This window comes from Coregonus lavaretus, assembly GCF_964263955.1.
Source record: "Coregonus lavaretus genome assembly, chromosome: 4".
NCBI classification, from domain to species: Eukaryota; Metazoa; Chordata; class Actinopteri; order Salmoniformes; family Salmonidae; genus Coregonus; species Coregonus lavaretus.
In genome coordinates, this window is record NC_139991.1 from 64,334,328 (window position 1) to 64,354,033 (window position 19,706).

General features: G+C 42.1%; 2 protein-coding genes across 8 annotated transcripts; one reads left to right on the forward strand and one right to left on the reverse strand.

The window, feature by feature from the left end:
• The first annotated feature begins 1,398 nt into the window (after positions 1-1,398).
• On the forward strand, positions 1,399-10,023 carry LOC311128168 (ankyrin repeat family A protein 2-like). 5 transcript variants are annotated; one of them, XM_084160155.1, is made up of 10 exons: positions 1,399-1,483; positions 5,098-5,157; positions 5,354-5,738; positions 5,887-6,045; positions 6,343-6,408; positions 6,613-6,710; positions 7,246-7,371; positions 7,491-7,557; positions 7,862-7,942; positions 8,920-10,023. In XM_084160155.1, the coding sequence occupies exons 3-10, from the start codon at positions 5,456-5,458 to the stop codon at positions 8,973-8,975; spliced, it is 936 nt and encodes a 311-aa protein (XP_084016281.1). In that variant the 5' UTR covers positions 1,399-1,483; positions 5,098-5,157; positions 5,354-5,455; the 3' UTR covers positions 8,976-10,023. The 5 variants fall into 5 exon arrangements, 4 of the variants coding, with proteins under 4 accessions (XP_084016281.1, XP_084016280.1, XP_084016282.1 ...); XM_084160156.1 differs by having other exon boundaries at positions 1,403-1,483; positions 5,394-5,738; XR_014613195.1 differs by lacking the exon at positions 5,098-5,157 and having other exon boundaries at positions 1,407-1,483; positions 8,920-9,657; positions 9,699-10,023.
• Positions 10,024-13,787: 3,764 nt separating this feature from the next.
• LOC311128169 (transcription factor BTF3) lies at positions 13,788-19,444 on the reverse strand. 3 transcript variants are annotated; one of them, XM_084160160.1, is made up of 6 exons: positions 19,163-19,444; positions 18,046-18,114; positions 17,801-17,914; positions 17,346-17,547; positions 16,476-16,532; positions 13,788-14,136 (listed from the first exon to the last, which is right to left on the reverse strand). In XM_084160160.1, the coding sequence occupies exons 2-6, from the start codon at positions 18,112-18,114 to the stop codon at positions 14,090-14,092; spliced, it is 489 nt and encodes a 162-aa protein (XP_084016286.1). In that variant the 5' UTR covers positions 19,163-19,444; the 3' UTR covers positions 13,788-14,089. The 3 variants fall into 3 exon arrangements, with proteins under 3 accessions (XP_084016286.1, XP_084016284.1, XP_084016285.1); XM_084160158.1 differs by having other exon boundaries at positions 19,098-19,444; XM_084160159.1 differs by lacking the exon at positions 19,163-19,444 and adding an exon at positions 18,762-18,939.
• Between the last annotated feature and the right edge of the window lie 262 nt (positions 19,445-19,706).

Consider the following 19,706-nt stretch of genomic DNA (forward strand, 5'->3'; position numbering starts at 1 on the left):
GTGATTGGAGTCCACCTGTGGTAAATTCAATTGAGTGGGCATGATTTGGAAAGGCACACACCTGTCTATATAAGGTCCCACAGTTGACAGTGCATGTCAGAGCAAAAACCAAGCCATGAGGTTGAAGGAATTGTCTGTATAGCTCCGAGACAGGATTGTGTCGAGGCACAGATCTGGGGAAGGGAACCAAAAAATTCTGCAGCATTGAAGGTCCTCAAGAACACAGTGGCCTCCATCATTCTTAAATGGAAGAAGTTTGGAACCACCAAGACTCTTCCTAGAGCTGGCCGCCCGGCCAAACTGAGCAATCGGGGGAGAAGGGCCTTGGTCAGGGAGGTGACCAAGAACCTAATGGTCACTCTGACAGAGCTCCAGAGTTGCTCTGTGGTGATGGGAGAACCTTCCAGAAGGACAACCATCTCTGCAGCACTCCACCAATCAGGCCTTTATGGTAGAGTGGCCAGACGGAAGCCACTCCTCAGTAATAGGCACATGACAGCCCGCTCTGAGTTTGCCAAAAGGCACCTAAAGACTCTCAGACCATGAGAAACAAGATTCTCTGGTCTGATTAAACCAAGATTGAACTCTTTGGCCTGAATGACAAGCGTCACGTCTGGAGGAAACCTGGCACCATCCCTACGGTGAAGCATGGTGGTGGTAGCACCATGCTGTGGGGATGTTTTTCAGCGGCAGGGACTGGGAGACTAGTCAGGATCGAGGTAAAGATGAACGGAGCAAAGAGCATAGAGAGATCATTGATGAAAACCTGCTTGAGAGTGCTCAGGAACTCAGACTGGGACGAAGGTTCACCTTCCAACAGGACAACAACCCTAAGCACACAGCCAAGACAACGCAAGAGTGGCTTCGGGAAAAGTCTCTAGCATTTGACCAAACTGTGATCTCTATTCTCACAGCAGTGTAACCAGAGTGAGTGTAGCCCAATCTATTATTCTACATTTCGTAATAAAAGGGAATTAAACAAACATTGCAAAATGCCACGGTAAAACTTTAATTCAACCTGACTAGGTTTATGGAGCTGACACACAGGTAAAACACAGGTCCCCAAGGCCTCAACGATTTTGATGCCTAGGCCTACATAGGGCCTTTTGGAAATATCAATATTCTACATACACAACCAGACTATGGACTAAAAAGAGATCTAATTTAGAGGCTTGTTTATTATTTTAGTGTAATTAATGAATAACTAATGAATAACTGATTAATCAATTAATTACATTACCATTAATTAAAGTTAGCTCAAATACAAAGATCTCTATATGTAAAAAAGGGATTTCATTAGAATAAATAATTTTTTTCATAATAGTATCGTTCACCCATACCTTTACAATTGAATATGCCACATATGGAGCAAAAAACATTGATCTGAAGCAACTGCTCATGCGCGAGAAACATCAAAACAAGCACAAAGACAGATTTCAAATCCTTGCAACACCGGTGAACATTACACAAATTGTGTTACTAAGTAAGAAATCATTATCTATTATTAATGTGTCTCACTTAACCTTACTACGGTTTTAGTTGTGCTTGTAATCAGTACGTTAGTTTGCTTGTAGGGGATTCTGTTGGGTCTGTTTGCTAGCTAGCTAACCATGCTAGCTAGCTAACACTAAGCCAGAAAGACTAAAGTATTTCTGACTTGGTTAGCTAGCTAGCTCTCGTTCACCCAAGAGAGAGGGCCTATCTCGGGCTAGCTAACAATAACGTTAGCTAGACCGTTCGGTTTCGTCTTTATTATTTCCTTAGAAGTATTAGCTAACTATCAGTAATGGTAAGTCAGACAGAATTTGGTAGTAGGTTCAAGAATTTAACTAAGAATTAGTTAGCTAGCGCTTTTAAAACTAGCAAGTTGCATAGACAATGCTAGTCTCAACTGATGTGGAACACAAGCCTTCGAACTTGTGTTTTTGCATGCATGTTGTTATTTAGGAATGATCCTTGTCAGCAAATAGACAGTAGTAAGTCATGTTCGGCGTAGTATATATATATATACATACAGTCAGGGAAAAAAGTATTTGATCCCCTGCTGATTTTGTACGTTTGCCCACTGACAAAGACATGATCAGTCCATAATTTTAATGGTAGGTTTATTTGAACAGTGAGAGACAGAATAACAACAAAAAAATCCAGAAAAACGCATGTCAAAAATGTTATAAATTGATTTGCATTTTAATGAGGGAAATAAGTATTTGACCCCTCTGCAAAACATGACTTAGTACTTGTAAAACCCTACGTTTCTTGTAGCTGGCCACCAGGTTTGCACACATCTCAGGAGGGATTTTGTCCCACTCCTCTTTGCAGATCTTCTCCAAGTCATTAAGGTTTCGAGGCTGACGTTTGGCAACTCGAACCTTCAGCTCCCTCCACAGATTTTCTGTGGGATTAAGGTCTGGAGACTGGCTAGGCCACTCCAGGACCTTAATGTGCTTCTTCTTGAGCCACTCCGTTGTTGCCGTGGGCGTGTGTTTTGGGTCATTGTCATGCTGGAATACCCATCCACGACCCATTTTCAATGCCCTGGCTGAGGGAAGGAGGTTCTCACCCAAGATTTGACGGTACATGGCGCCGTCCATCGTCCCTTTGATGCAGTGAAGTTGTCCTGTCCCCTTAGCAGAAAAACACCCCCAAAGCATAATGTTTCCACCTCCATGTTTGACGGTGGGGATGGTGTTCTTGGGGTCATAGGCAGCATTCCTCCTCCTCCAAACATGGCGAGATGAGTTGATGCCAAAGAGCTCGATTTTGGTCTCATCTGACCACAACACATTCAGACAGTTCTCCTCTGAATCATTCAGATGTTCATTGGCAAACTTCAGACGGGCCTGTATATGTGCTTTCTTGAGCAGGGTGACCTTGCGGGCACTGCAGGATTTCAGTCCTTCACGGCGTAGTGTGTTACCAATTGTTTTCTTGGTGACTATGGTCCCAGCTGCCTTGAGATCATTGACAATATCCTCCCGTGTAGTTCTGGGCTGATTCCTCACCATTCTCATGATCATTGCAACTCCACGAGGTGAGATCTTGCATGGAGCCCCAGGCCGAGGGAGATTGACAGTTATTTTGTGTTTCTTCCATTTGCGAATAATCGCACCAACTGTTGTCACCTTCTCACCAAGCTGCTTGGCAATGGTCTTGTAGCCCATTCCAGCCTTGTGTAGGTCTACAATCTTGTCCCTGACATCCTTGGAGAGCTCTTTGGTCTTGGCCATGGTGGAGAGTTTGGAATCTGATTGATTGATTGCTTCTGTGGACAGGTGTCTTTTCTACAGGTAACAAGCTGAGATTAGGAGCACTCCCTTTAAGAGTGTGCTCCTAATCTCAGCTCGTTACCTGTATAAAAGACACCTGGGAGCCAGAAATCTTTCTGATTGAGAGGGGGTCAAATACTTATTTCCCTCATTAAAATGCAAATCAATTTATAACATTTTTGACATGCATTTTTCTGGATTTTGTTGTTGTTATTCTGTCTCTCACTGTTCAAATAAACCTACCATTAAAATTATAGACTGATCATGTCTTTGTCAGTAGGCAAACATACAAAATCAGCAGGGGATCAAATACTTTTTTCCCTCACTGTATATATATATACAGTGGGGAGAACAAGTATTTGATACACTGCCGATTTTGCAGGTTTTCCTACTTACAAAGCATGTGGAGGTCTGTAATTTTTATCATAGGTACACTTCAACTCTGAGAGACGGAATCTAAAACAAAAATCCAGAAAATCACATTGTATGATTTTTAAGTAATTAATTTGCATTTTATTGCATGACATAAGTATTTGATCACCTACCAACCAGTAAGAATTCCGTCTCTCACAGACCTGTTAGTTTTTCTTTAAGAAGCCCTCCTGTTCTCCAATCATTACCTGTATTAACTGCACCTGTTTGAACTCGTTACCTGTATAAAAGACACCTGTCCACACACTCAATCAAACAGACTCCAACCTCTCCACAATGGCCAAGACCAGAGAGCTGTGTAAGGACATCAGGGATAAAATTGTAGACCTGCATAAGGCTGGGATGGGCTACAGGACAATAGGCAAGCAGCCTGGTGAGAAGGCAACAACTGTTGGCGCAATTATTAGAAAATGGAAGAAGTTCAAGATGATGGTCAATCACCCTCGGTCTGGGGCTCCATGCAAGATCTCACCTCGTGGGGCATCAATGATCATGAGGAAGGTGAGGGATCAGCCCAGAATTACACGGCAGGACCTGGTTAATGACCTGAAGAGAGCTGGGACCACAGTCTCAAAGAAAACCATTAGTAACACACTACGCCGTCATGGATTAAAATCCTGCAGTGCACGCAAGGTCCCCCTGCTCAAGCCAGCGCATGTCCAGGCTCGTCTGAAGTTTGCCAATGACCATCTGGATGATCCAGAGGAGGAATGGGAGAAGGTCATGTGGTCTGATGAGACAAAAATATAGCTTTTTGGTCTAAACTCCACTCGCTGTGTTTGGAGGAAGAAGAAGGATGAGTACAACCCCAAGAACACCATCCCAACCGTGAAGCATGGAGGTGGAAACATCATTCTTTGGGGATGCTTTTCTGCAAAGGGGACAGGACGACTGCACCGTATTGAGGGGAGGATGGATGGGGCCATGTATCGCGAGATCTTGGCCAACAACCTCCTTCCCTCAGTAAGAGCATTGAAGATGGGTCATGGCTGGGTCTTCCAGCATGACAACGACCCGAAACACACAGCCAGGGCAACTAAGGAGTGGCTCCGTAAGAAGCATCTCAAGGTCCTGGAGTGGCCTAGCCAGTCTCCAGACCTGAACCCAATAGAAAATCTTTGGAGGGAGCTGAAAGTCCGTATTGCCCAGCGACAGCCCCGAAACCTGAAGGATCTGGAGAAGGTCTGTATGGATGAGTGGGCCAAAATCCCTGCTGCAGTGTGTGCAAACCTGGTCAAGACCTACAGGAAACGTATGATCTCTGTAATTGCAAACAAAGGTTTCTGTACCAAATATTAAGTTCTGCTTTTCTGATGTATCAAATACTTATGTCATGCAATAAAATGCAAATTAATTACTTAAAATTCATACAATGTGATTTTCTGGATTTTTGTTTTAGATTCTGTCTCTCACCGTTGAAGTGTACCTATGATAAAAATTACAGACCTCTACATGCTTTGTAAGTTGGAAAACCTGCAAAATCGGCAGTGTATCAAATACTTGTTCTCCCCACTGTATATATATGAGTATAATTTTTACAAAAGAGAATCATCAAAAAATGCCATCAGCTTTGCACACTTAAATTGATGACATTGGCACACACTAACTTGAACTAACGTTACCACATTCTGATGTTGCTTTTGTATCCATTCTAGGCTTTCACTGACTTCTCTTCTTTTATTGGACACTGGATAGACCGCATTACATCCTTCCAAGCACAGAGGTGACCCTCTGACTCTCTGTGTCACTGCTCAGTCATGGACACAGGTTCTGTAGCAGGTAGGACCAGTTCGGTCTCCGAGGAGATGGAGGGGATATGTGTGATGCCAGATATGAGCAGCATCAAGTCGGAACACCCGGGTGGGAGTGCAGACGACACAGGTGCACAGAACGTGGCCATGGGGATCAAGTTCATCCTTCCCAACCGCTTCGATATGAACGTGTGCTCGAGGTTCGTCAAGTCGCTCAACGAGGAGGACAGCAAAAACATCCAGGACCAGGTCAACTCCGACTTGGAGGTGGCATCTGTTTTATTTAAAGGTACCAACTGACTACCAAGTGTTGACGCACTCCTTATTAGTATTACAATGTGATTTCCTTATTTGACCCCAGAGAATCAGAGGAGGTATTTTGCTCCTCAATTGAGCTGAGCTGATGGTTGATGCTATATCTCTTTTGCCTCTTTCAGCCGAGTGTAATATTCAGACGTCGCCCTCACCAGGGATACAAGTGCGTCATGTTTACACCCCATCCACCACCAAACACTTCTCCCCTATCAAACAGTCGACAACACTCACCAACAAGCACCGCGGCAACGAGGTGTCCTCCACTCCTCTTTTGGTCCACTGTAAGTACCTGAGCTCATCCTAAACTACAGAAGAAGAGGCTTGCTTTATTGTCCAATGTACACAGATTTCCAATAGAAACTTGTCCTCTGCTTTATTCCAAACCCTCCGAAATACACACATACACAATTACACTTACAGAGGTTGGAGCAGAGGGCAGCTATATGACGGCGTCCATCCTACATTTGTCACACATCACTTAGCCTCTTAAACATAGAATAGAACACAAAACGTACCTGACTCTAACATTGACTGATGGCTGCTTGACCTCTGACCTGTGACTTATGCCTTCTTTCCAGCCCTGTCCATTCACCAGCTGGCAGCACAAGGAGAAATGGTGTTCTTGGCCAGCAGGATTGAACAAGGTGACGATGTCCCTCAGTTGTATTTATGTCTGTTTGTTAATGTTATATTGATGCTGTTGGGCTCCTTACAACCATGAACAGTCACATAATTAACAGTTGGTAAGATACAAATAATATGTAGTCAAGAATGTCTATAAAGGGCTTCACTGGTTGACTAGAAACGTGTTATTGACCGCTTTGATGTTGTTGTTTGTATGGCTGTAGAGACAGTGATTAATCTGCAGGATGAGGAAGGCTTCACCCCCCTGATGTGGGCTGCAGCACACGGACAGATAGCAGTCGTAGAGTTCCTGCTCCAGAACGTAAGAACAATGACATGTTGAGACATACACTATATATACAAAAGTATGTGGACATCCCTTCAAATTAGTGGATTCGGCTATTTCAGCCACACCTGTTGCTGACAGGTGTATAACATCGAGCACACAGCCATGCAATCTCCATTGACAAACATTGGCAGTAGAATGGCCTTACCGAAGAGCTCAGTGACTTTCAACGTGGCACCGTCATAGGATGCCACCTTTACAAGTCAGTTCGTAACTGAGAGACCAACTCCATATTAATGCCCATGATTTTGGAATGAGATGTTCGGCGAGCAGGTGTCCACATACTTTTGGTCATATAGTGTAACAACCCAGCAAATGACTTTATTTCAGAGATATGCAGTAACATACCGTCATACTGTTACCTAAAATGCACATAGTACATAAGACAGGAAAACACCACAAATAATATTAACATACTGTATACAGTATATGTATTGTTGAAGACGTTTAGACCAGATGCTTTTAATTTAATTTTCTCACCAATGGTCTCTTCCATGTCCTCTTCCTTTAGGGAGCGGACCCCAACCTGTTGGCTAAAGGCAGAGAGAGTGCTCTGTCTCTGGCCTGCAGTAAGGGATACACAGACATCGTGAAGATGCTCATTGATTGTGGGGTGGATGTCAATGAATATGACTGGGTAGGAATGTCACATCAGGATTTTCATCTGTATGGCTTAATTTAATGTACAGTATATCGAACCAATCATAGAGCAACATTTGTTCCTGTTGAAGATTGTCACTCTTCTTGCGGTTTCAGAACGGAGGGGTTCCCGTGCTCTACGCCGTCCATGGAAACCATTTGCGTTGTGTGGAAATTCTCCTAGGTAAGAACTGACTGACTGACTGACGGACGGACGGACGGAGCGAGCCTGTACAGGAGGAAATGAAACCCTGACTGACTGACCTTCCATTCAGCAGACTTACTGTACTAACCAACAACATTGGTGGCAACTGTCACTTTCTAGATGAATGATGATTCTCTGACTTTTATTAACTGAGTCAATATGTTGTGTTGTAAAAAGCTTGGTCTGCGCTGATGATTTTGATGAGATATGTTGCTTATATTTAGGCTGTGTTTTGATCCAGACTGGTCTGTAATCTGACATCTTCCATCTTTTCCTGTCACAGAAAGTGGTGCCGACCCCACCATTGAGTCTGACTCTGGCTTCAACGCTATGGATATGGCTGTGGCAATGGGCCATAGGAATGGTATACAAAAATGCATCTCATACATATCATATTTAGGCTATATACTTCTCATCATGAAGAACATGTTTAAATATCATGACTAAAGAGGTATTGTAGTCTAGGCATACATACATAAAGTATTGTAGTGTAGGGATAAATACATAATGTGTTGTAGTCTAGGCATACATACATAAAGCGGAAATATAGCATTTCTTTATTTGTCTTATGCCCGATCTACTTTCATAAAGATATTACTCTATTACCCACTAGCTATCTTGGAATATGTTTAAAGAAATACAAGGGTATTTGGTGAAAGAGTTCCTTCTAGTCCATGTGTAACAGTAATCCCTGTCCTTCCCACCCACATCCCATCTTACGCAATCAGATTTCTGTGTTTTGATACAACTATGCAAATGTGGCCATCTTAGCAGGATCTCCTCTGATTCTAACAGTCGGTTCCACTGGTTCCACTAGGCCGGACTAGGATCAGAGTTAAAACAGGAAGTAAACTTGTTATGGTGCTGTGTATGTCAAGGATAGACATGCACAAAATAAGCCCAGTAGCTGTAATGATTTCATGACTTGGATGTTTGTCCTATGGTATGAACAGGGATTTAATGTTTAAAATGCCGGCATTTCGAAGCTTGGATGTTTGTCCTATGGTAAAAACAGGGATTTAATGTTTAAAATACCGGCATTTCGGAGCTTGGATGTTTGTCCTATGGTATGAACAGGGATTTAATGTTTAAAATGCCGGCATTTCGGAGCTGTAATTAAATTATATTTTCTCAGCTTGAGGATAGCTTTAACTAACTAGCATTCCTATTTACCTTTAATGAACCCTACCAGATACTTGCCTTTTAGATGTTTGCTCAATACTCAAACTTTCAGATTTTTGCTTTAAAAAAATATATAAAAACTTCCAAAACCTCAATTTTGCATGATATCTCTGTGCAGTTGTAGGCTATGGCTGAAACATGTCTCTCTTCTCTGACCAGTCCAACAGGTGATGGAGGCCCACCTACTGAAGCTGCTGATGGGGATCAGAGAGTGACCCACTAACCTGGGGGACAAGAGGAGGAAGGACTGCCTGTGAATGGAAATACAGTGGACACCATAATGAAGAAAGAAATATGTCTGAGGACAATCGTGTAGCATGTTTGAGACTGTCTTATCTGTTAGGGTGAAGCTCAGGTGTGAATGGTTTTGATGAAGCATGTGTGAGTATTTATGGAGACACGCAACTCAAATGTGTATGTTTCAGGCCTCCGTTTTGGGTAGACGCCCTTTTCTTTAGGAGTTTAGTTTGTTACAATGTAAATACGTTTTGAGCCAAATGCTAATGTAGAAAGTAGTGCATAAACCCAAACGTCTGCTCTAATTGTGCATCGATATCAATGGGAGATGTTTGTGAAAGTTTAAGATATAAGTTCACACTTTTCATTTGAGAATTCTGCTCAAGAAACGGGTAAACACTATAACGTTGTGATGAAATTAAGTAGATCTAATTGATTGTTTAGAAAAAAAGTTATGTTTTTGTGTATGTTTATGACTGACTGACTTACATTGGAGGAAGTAGGTTGTTTTCAATCAAAATGGTAATAAATAAACAAATAGCTTCTTAACGAGAGCAATTTCTCAAGCAAGAATTTTGCTAGGACTGTCTGGGAGTGGTCTAAGTGGGGAGGGGAAAACTAGCTGTTAGTGGCAGAGGGGTTTGGAACTCTTTCTTATTGGTCTATTAACGGATTTACCGCCTGGTGATGTCACCAGGCAGGCCAAAACTCCATCCCACCAAAACAGGCTGAAATTTCAGACAGTCTTTTCAAACAACTCTTACACGAAAATGGCATCATTTACACAGTATTATTCCAACCTCAATGTGGAAAGATATACAAAACATAGGAAAATCATGTTTCTGCCTGCACTGGGTCTTTAACATACCATCCAAGGGTACATAAGTGTTCAAAATATTGCTGGTGCTGCTTTTTTGTTATTGTAAATAAACACTTGTTTTTAAATCACTGTTTTCATTAACATTGTAAACCATCTTAAGAAGGATAATCCACCCCCATAAATAAAAATCATAAAACTCCTGTCAATTTGGTGAAAGCCTATGTTCCTATCAGTGGGTAAAATAACTTTCCCCATGATTTAACTTCTAAGTGGTCTGTGTGTGAAATCAGGAAATTGTGTAGGAACGCGTCATTGCTACAACAAAGACAGTACAGTAAGAAGATGAGCAGAAACTGCTTCTCCAATAAAATCCTGGATACCACCTGTAGTTGTTGGGCTAGCTAAGCGCATGCGCAGAAATACGTCATTGGGTGGTCCCCTCGCGCATGTGCCCGCCATCAAGTCAAAGGCACTCAAATCTAATTTTATTGGCCACATGCACATATTTTGCAGATGTTATTGCGGGTGTAGCGAAATGCTTGTGTTCCTAGCTCCAACAGTGCAGTAGTATCTAACAAAACAAAGTTGCTTAGGAGCTAAAAGCAGAGCTGCCATCTCCTTCGACATAAAGTTGTTTTTTACGAAAATTAAAACATGTCAGTTTGTCACTTTACCGAGGTTGGAGTAATAACATGTTTAAATACTTAAGACATTGTCTCGAATCTAGGTTCTGCTTCAGATTGAGAAAATTAACTAAGGAAGAATGTTTCAATTCTCTCATTGACTTCTCAAACCCCGGACTGGTCTGCTTGACAAGCGTTCCCGGAAGTCTCGTGATGTTGCGCCTCTGGGTTTACAAACTCTGTGGCTATTACATTTCATAACGCTTATAAAACAATTACCTGCACTCCAGATCGTAAAATCAGTCAATATATGGTATGGGCATATTTGTCTAGAACACACCCATCCGTTTATATCATGACAAACTATATATTACGCTTAGATGTGCTCAATCTAAACTGTCCTAAATGATTCTATTTAGTTTCTCCTTCAAGTACAATCTCGCAATGCGCGCTGTGGGAAAAGTGTAAATGGACCGTTGTTGCCATAGCAACGTACTCTGCACTCAGTCTGGCCAGAGACAAACTGTAAATTGAACTCTTTAGATACTCCTAAATTTGTTTAGGCGATTATACAGCCATCTAGCTAGCTAGCTACATAACATGCTGATATTGATTTTGGTATTATAGAGTGTAGCTACATTAGCTAGGTAGCCACCCCAGAGAGAGAGCAATGCATTGAGGGTTTTGTAGTCGACTTGAGCTGCAAAAGATTTCTACGACTTTGTTGCTACCAATATAATAACGACAAAATTAAACATTTCACGAAAAAAAAAATGTTTTCACAGTGGTATTTAACACTATTAATCATACGAATTAGTGGTTTGGGGTGGATTATCACTTTCACCAAGTGTAGTGCACAGATGCCCCATGTATTTGTACAAGTCATTTGGACAGATGACAAAGGGCCTTTTGAAGGTACACTACATGGCTAAATGTGGACCCCTGCTCGTCGAACATCCCATTTCAAAATCATGGGCATTAATATGGAGTTGGTCCCCCCTTTGCTGCTGTAACAGCCTCCACTCTTCTGGGAAGGCCCCGTGTAGCTCAGTTGGTAGAGCATGGCGCTTGCTTGTGGGTTCGATTCCCACGGGGGGCCAGTATGAAAATAAAAATGAATAATGTATGCACTAACTGTAAGTCGCTCTGGATAAGAGCGTCTGCTAAATGACGTAAATGTAAATGTAGCAGGGCAGAATTTGACGAACTGACTTGTTGGAAAGGTGGCATCTTATGACAGTGCCATGTTTAAAGTCACTGAGCTCTTCAGTACGGGCCATTCTACTGCCTATATATATATTTTTTTTTAGGGGGTAGATCAGCTTAATATTGCAGATAGATTGTAACTTCCATGAAGGTAATTGTCTGCATATATACACATATACATATCCTTTAAAAAATATATATATTCCCCTTTAGTACATTCCAACCCCACCACCCTTTCCCTAATTGGAGTAAACTAGTGAACAATAATGCTTAGGCCTCTACTTCCAGCTTATACTTACTATATACATTTTATGGACACAGCCAATTTTACAATAATTATATTTTGTTAGTTTTTTCTCCTGAACTTCCACGCTCAACCTCTCCGATCATTTTCATGATGTCCATCCGGTTTGCTTCTATATGCCATATCTTTTTAACTGTGCTCTTTCACAAAAGCTCCCAACCTACAACCTATATACTTATTATGGACACAGTATGCTTACATTATTAGTCATCTTGTTATTATTTGTTAGTTGTTATCCTTCAACTCCATTCTACACCACCAATCTCTCTCTTAACACCATCCATATAGGATTTATATTTGCCATATATTTTTCAACTGTACTGTGATGTTTTACAAAAGTTCTGAACCTTTATTCTCATTGTTTCTACAGATTGTAAATTGAAAATAAACATTTTTGCTAAAAGTATTATATTATTGATCGATTGACTATGACTTTTTAGATCACCCAGTAATGCTATCTGCAAGGTTAGCTCCAGGTAAATATTGCAATCCTTTAGCCATTCCTGGACCTGTGTCCAAAAACAAGCTACAAATGGACAGTACCAAAACAAATGATCTAATGATTCTGTCTCTTCGCAGCAAAATCTGCAGAGCTGGGAAGATTGTATCCCCCATATAAATAACATTCTATTGGTAGCAAGACTTTTTATATAATAATTTAAATTGAAAGATTCTAAATTTTGAACCGGTGTCGTTTTGTGTATCAGTTCATAAACACTATGCCATGGGATCGGTACGTCAAAAGTCTTCCCAACTATTTTGCAATTTGTATGAGACGGCTGTCAATCCTTTGGTCCTTAAATTAAACTGGTATTCTTTTTTATTTATCACAGTTTTCTTTAACCAATTATGTTCTTTAATGCAAGGCAGACAGACAAGTTCCTTACTTTCTCCCCCTTCCACTTTCCTCTTCCATTTTTGCGGTAAGGCTGCAATTATTTGGTTGTAATTTTGGGTAGAGCAGACATTTCCATATGTTTTTGTTAGCTGCATGTGTGACATAACTCCACCAGTCCTACCGATGATATCATTTACAAAGATTATACATTTTTTAAACATTGTCAAAAAAAAATATTATTTTTTTGTCAATTAGTATATTTGAGTTTAACCACAATATTTGCTGCATTATTTGTTCTGTCGTTTCTGGAGGTTTCAATTGAAATCAACTTTCTATGGCTTGTTTTAGAAATAGTGATATTTGGGAGATGATTTCCTTTTCAAATCACTGAAAGTGAGTGGTTGTAATCTGAATAAAGGGAAAAGGGCTGTTCTTGAACATAGGGTGAGACAATCTTACTAATTTGCTAGAGAACCAGTTCGGATTTAAGTATAACTTTTGTATGACTGAAGCTTTTAGTGATAGGTCTAATGCTTTAATAATTTCTGTCCTCAGAATTCATATTCATTATATAAATAGGCCCGTTTAATTTTGTCTGGCTTGCCATTCCAAATAAAATGGAATATTCTACTGCCAATGTTTGTCTATGGAGATTGCATAGCTGTGTGCTCAATTTTATATACCTGTTAGCAACGGGTGTTGCTGAAATAGTCACATACTTTTGGCCATGTAGTGTAATTTCCCCAACATTCGCCAAGATAGCATTCACGGTCAAGAATAAACCATGTCGGCTCAAGCATAAATTATATTATTAATCTTTAAAAGGTCACATTGTCGTCTGTCCAGTGTGCTGCTCTATAGCATGCCTTAGATCGAATCCTGGCTTTAGGGCGCAACTAAAAAGGTACAGAGGCAGATTTATGTTAGTTTAAAATACACAACTGATAAGCGGAACCACCTTTGTCCCCTTATTTCAAGTAATCAGATAAAACGCCAATATTCTCTTAGTTGACAATAGCAAAATGTTTATTCCAGATATTATGGTTTCAGTAAGACTGCAAAGAAATCAGGTTCAGTAACATGGAGGAAACTGCTGAAGAGAAGACCTCGAACCTAAGAGGGACGTACAGTAACGTACATACAATCTCTCACTGACTCTCAAACTGGACACGGACACCAGTGCACAAAATAGCATTTGGAGAATCGGGTGGCAAGAAAGAAAAAATAACGCCTTGTGCCCACCCCACCCCCACGGCCTAGTCAAGTCCTGTTGAGACTCTCCTGAAGGTCGGTTGTTTCCTTTAGTTTGCCTCATCCTTGGAAGCCTCGTCAAAATTCTCCACCAAATCTGAAACAACAAGCCAACGGTCAGTAAGTTACATGTCAGTCAGGGTAAGACACAGGCAGTACTCTCTCCAAACATACATGCCTCCATCTGTCTTTCTACTGGTCTCAGTCCACTTAAGGAAAAATTAAGTGTTTATCTGAAACATGATCCCAGGTATAATTTATACTCCTAAAAAAATGCACTCACTAACTGTAAATCGCTCTGGATAAGAGCGTCTGCTAAATGACTAAAATGTAAACCCCCCCATCAGCTCTCCCTCTACACTCTGAGAACGAGTCTCGCTCTGCAAGAGGGAGCCCCACAGAACACCAGAAAACAGCTGTAAAAATCATGGCACTGAGGATCAAAAGGAGGGTCCCATTTGTTCAATAATCTGATAAATCTGTCCGGTTCATATTTGGCTGAGGGGTCGAGAGTTATAATGGAAACAATTCTAAAGGTCTGAATATAATTTTAAGTGTGTGTGTGGGGGGGGGACACATAGGGAAACTAAACTCCGGTAATGACATGACTGCATAGACCGTTAACCCTGTGTCATCGGGCTTCAACCGCTCCTTACGCTGAATGAGAGTAATTGTTTGTTACATTTGTGAAAACGTTGGGTTACGAGAAAAAGAGAGCCCTGGGAAAAGCCATGGGTAATTGTAATGGCAACCTGATGTGTTTGGACCCGTTTTCTCCACAAAAAAAGCGAACTGTGCTCTTTCAGAACTCAAACAACAAACGTTTCAAACACTAAACCCACCACCCCGACTCCAATCACCATCAATTCTTCAGTCATTGTTAGATCCCCTTAGCATGACCCCCTTCACGTCACAAAAGTAAGCAAACCTGCCACGGTTCTATTATCCGAGGGAAAATACAAGCCCAGATGTAACTTATTCTGTAGTCACAGACATAGGAGAAAGTATAAATAACACTACACGTGGTTGTTGTGGAGACATTTACATTACATTTACATTACATTTTAGTCATTTAGCAGACGCTCTTATCCAGAGCGACTTACAGTTAGTGATTACATATTTGTTTTATACTGGCCCCCCGTGGGAATCGAACCCACAACCCTGGCATTGCAAACACCACGCTCTATCAACTGAGCTACATCCCTGCCGGCCATTCCCTCCCCTACCCTAGACGACGCTGGGCCAATTGTGCGCCGCCCATGAGTCTCCCGGTCGCGGCCGGCTGCGACAGAGCCTGGATTCGAACCAGGATCTCTAGTGGCACAGTTAGCACTGCGATGCAGTGCCTTAGACCACTGCGCCACTCAGGAGTTGGGCACAGTAAGGTCTTACAAGTGTCTAGGACAAAAAGCCATTGTTGAAGATACCTACACAATCCCTATGGTCACGTTCAAATAAGGAAGGAGGAAAAATTACCAATAACTGGAGATGTGTTCATCCATGCCAAGAGGGTGGGAGTGGGATCGCATCAAATCAACTGCAAGAGGCTGGTGTGATATTTTCCGCACACAATGTCACTATTACGGCACTTCAATCTAAGACTAAAGGCATCCGCATGCTTCCCAGCCAAAACAGTTTGGAAAAGTTATGACAACATTGAGACGTTTTTGTTCGTTTTGGACTTTGGTGAGGGTTTTTTCAGCTGTTTGGGCACACTACATTTTTTCCTGGATTCAAGCCGAAATCGGTAGCTGAAGTTTACGCCCCTTCGTCCGTGATTGGTCAATAGTAGGGATTATTTTTCATGCAAATTTGTTCATTGAGAAATACTGCATCAAACATCTTAGTTAGATGTAAAATTCCACGACTAAGATCTCGTCAAAAACGTCAAATTTAATGACAGATTTCTTGAGTTATCTTAGATTAATTCGGACTATTTTGAGGCTTCTCAAAATGGACAAGCAGTACTATTGCAGATCTTTTCTCGTTTTACAAGCGATAGTCTTTTCAGGGAGTACGCGAGCACCCTCATTTGGGCCTTCAGCCGAACTGAAGCATGCTGACGCCTTTACCCCAAACCAGTGTCAGTGTTTTATGTTAATGAAAGCTCTAGTGTAATTGTGTTTCCATCAGGAGTGTGACACTTAAGACTTGTGGTGAGCAGAATCAACAACATCTGCATCATCAAGACAGTTGCTTTGTGAGAAGGTGTTTAAGTTCACTGTTGGCCATTGTTATGTAAATGCCAAATGAAAAGTACCAGTGGCCTGGCCTTGGCACAAAGTCACAGCATGTCCGCCGAAGCCATGGCCCAGTGAGACATGGGTGCCAGCCCACGTAGATGGAAACAGAAAAGTCATACTTTTGGGTAACACCAGGGATGTAAACTCAAACAATCATGACCTCTTAACTGTGAGATGGCTGTTCATGACCCACCTGGAACATCATCATCCTCTTCCTCTATGGGGGCGATTGGTGCTTTTCCATCTCCAGCTGTGGGGAAGAAATAAGAGATGTTACGAACCTGTTGCAGAGCTATGTACAAATGCCTCTGGTCTTCAGTAAGTTGTATCCAATACTTAATCATTACGAATATAAAATAGTCTGTCTAAACAAATGGCATTTCTATTACAATGTCAGTGCCTGCCCAGTGCTCAAAATCAATGCAAGACCCTCCAGCCCTACCTCAAATCCCCCCCATCCCAAAACTTTCAGAGATTGCTACTGTGCATTTCTGTCTGTTTTTTATTACCAATCCACCTCCTCACACACTTACGCTAAAGCAATGTCTCTACTACTTGTGGCCAAGTCAAACAGATTAGGTAAAGCCTGTTGAAATGTCAATAAAATGCATGGCCTTGAAACAAAAACATGCCCCTTCTCAAATATATAAAAACAAAGTGACAACAAAAGTGCTGCCCTTCAAAAACCAAAACACAGGCAATATTTCCCCTAAAAACAGACTCTCCTGAGCCATTAGTCTGCTTCTGTAGCAAAAAGTGTAACTGAAAACATTTACTCCAAACTGAAAACATTTTGCAATGAAAACAAGTTTATATTGGACAAATTCAGGTAGGTCCCTCCCCATTTCAATTGCTTCCTAGTGAATACATCCCAGTATCCATACCCTACCCACTCCCTAGACACATGTACCCTGTTTGGGCAGACCCTCGGCCAGTACTACCTCCCCATCCGGCTACCTCCCCCAGCCCCACGTACCCTGTTTGGGCAGAGCCTCGGCCAGTCTCCTGAACCATTAGAACCAGTCCCCCTTCCCATCTCACTCCCTCCCTCGGCCCCACGTACCCTGTTTGGGAAGAGCCTCGGCCAGTCTCCGGAGGCTAGTCAGACTGTCTGCTCCCAGCTGGTTGAGGATGCTGGGGAGCATCTCTGTCAGCTGCTTGGTCTCGGCGTGGCCAGTGATGGTGAAGGTGTTGGCTGCCAGGGAGGCCTGCACTTTGGGGTTGTTGAAGTGGATCACTGTCCCCTGGTTTGTGAACATGTTCACCTGCGAGGAACAGAGGAGAAACGAGAATGGTTATGCGATTTTACTCGTAGTTATAGACTTACAATCTGAAAGAATAGACACCTCCCTTTCTGAAGACTTAAAGGTGGCAGCTAGCTAAAGTGTGCCTTGAAATGAACCCTCCTTTGCTCTCAAATAAATCAGTGGGTTCCAATTTAATTTTCATATCAATTAAAGTACTCCAACATCCATTTAAAAAGGGATGGTTACAGAGGGAGAGAGGACCAGACCTTACCTCTTCGATGCCAGAGATGTTGTTGACTCCTAGTTTCTTTAGGGAGAACTGAAGTTTCTTGTCATCTGCAGTTGCTGTTCTGTGCACAACCTTCTTCTTTCTGCGAGCAGTGCCCTGTAAAAGAGAAAAGATAGATTCAAGTACCTGATCTTTTAACACGTGTGAGACATGAGCTTCATATTGACATATTTGTGTAAACATTCACTCGGTGAAGAAACAATTGATTGATGTGAACAGCTTCTTACCTTGCCGCCGATGCGGACTTGTGCCTGAAGTTTGGCAAGTTTTTCTTGATTCATTATTATTTCTTTCATCTGAAATAGACACGGTAGGTGTTGAGTTATATCACTGCATCTATAATTGTCCTTTTGTTTCTGGTTATCCAACATTACATTTTGAAAACCGTTTGCAAACCCTGCCTCACTTAACTAGCTAGGCCTGTATTTAAGTATATTAACTACAAACATCACTACATAAGTACATGTAGCCTAGCTATCTTAATTGTGTCATAAAATACAAGTTGGTAGGCACAGGCCTAGGCAAGTGAGTACTAGTTCTGTTAACGTAAAGTATCAAACACCCCAAAACCAGTAAATCAAGACTATGGTTGAGAAGGCAAAGCTGCGGTATGTCCTGTTGAGCAGTACAGTATCATCTAGCAGCTGCCATTAACTAGCTAACGTTAGCTACATAATTACGGTAGAAGTAGAACATAAAAAAGTTAGACGCTTCCTAGACACAGACCTGCAACCAAAACAAACGATTCGATGTTTCCTAGTAAGTTAATGACAGACGGATCACAAATTGATTAACTGTACCTAACGTTACCTAGTTGTCATTTGTCTGCTAGACAGACTATGAACCAATTTCTGTCCAGATATTGGCGCTAGCTAACAAGTTAGCTGGTTAATAATAGGTCGTTACAACGGTTAGCTAATACTAACGTTCGCGAACTACCTACCTAAACGAAAAAGTTAAGAGCGGAATACGGGGATAAAATGCACAATCTTGGCCATCGACACGCCTGCTAAATATCTACAACCATTTGAGGGATTGACGATGACCACTGATAAGTAAAAGCCAGATATTAAACGATTTAGTTAACGGGCCTTTTGCCGCTGCTGGCTAGATACCAGGCTAACAGGTTGGCCAACGTTAGAAAGATTGCTAAATTCGATTAGCTGGTATGGGGCCTGTGAGTCAGACTCCACCTCCCAACTCTACACTCGTTTACCAAGTCCCCGTGAGTTCAAACTCCAAGATTTTCACCGGTCTGATAACCAAGGATATTGTTTACCTTGTGTCGTTGGAGAATGGCAGAAACAGTGCAGGCAATAAGGTATTTTAGAGCTCCTAACTGACCTGCACACTAGCAGCGCGCACACGCGGTGAGCAAGATGGAAGCGAAAGAGGCTGGAGGAAGTGACGTGCGGGCAGAGGTGCAACGGCGAGAGGGGCCGATGGACCAGTAGAAATGGCCCTATCTCTGACTAAAAGACCAAGAGAGTGCGCTGTCCTGCCCTCACCAATACAAAACTTATATTATTCGTTTGACTACATTGAATAGCAAGCGTTTATATAAAAATGCTATTCATTGACTACAGCTCAGCATTAAACACCATAGTGCCCTCAAAGCTCATCACTAAGCTAGGGATTCTGGGACTAAACACCTCCCTCTGCAACTGGATCCTGGACTTCCTGACGGGCCGCCCCCAGGTGGTAAGGGTAGGTAACAACACATCTGCCACACTGATCCTCAACACGGGGGCCCCTCAGGGGTGCGTGCTCAGTCCCCTCCTGTACTCCCTGTTCACCCATGACTGCATGGCCAGGCACGACTCCAACACCATCATTAAGTTTGCAGACGACACAACAGTGGTAGGCCTGATCACCGACAACGATGAGA

What these genes read in the sequence shown, in the direction of transcription:
- LOC311128168 (XM_084160155.1), top strand. Translation starts at nt 5,456, where the DNA reads ATGGACACAGGTTCTGTAGCAGGTAGGACCAGTTCGGTCTCCGAGGAG. An exon ending in ATGTCAATGAATATGACTGG is followed by an intron (nt 7,372 to 7,490) that starts GTAGGAATGTCA and finishes TTGCGGTTTCAG; the next exon opens with AACGGAGGGGTTCCCGTGCT. An exon ending in TTGTGTGGAAATTCTCCTAG is followed by an intron (nt 7,558 to 7,861) that starts GTAAGAACTGAC and finishes TTCCTGTCACAG; the next exon opens with AAAGTGGTGCCGACCCCACC.
- LOC311128169 (XM_084160160.1), bottom strand. Translation starts at nt 18,114, where the DNA reads ATGAAAGAAATAATAATGAATCAAGAAAAACTTGCCAAACTTCAGGCA. An exon ending in AAGTCCGCATCGGCGGCAAG is followed by an intron (nt 17,915 to 18,045) that starts GTAAGAAGCTGT and finishes TCTCTTTTACAG; the next exon opens with GGCACTGCTCGCAGAAAGAA. An exon ending in AGAGGATGATGATGTTCCAG is followed by an intron (nt 14,137 to 16,475) that starts GTGGGTCATGAA and finishes TTGTTGTTTCAG; the next exon opens with ATTTGGTGGAGAATTTTGAC.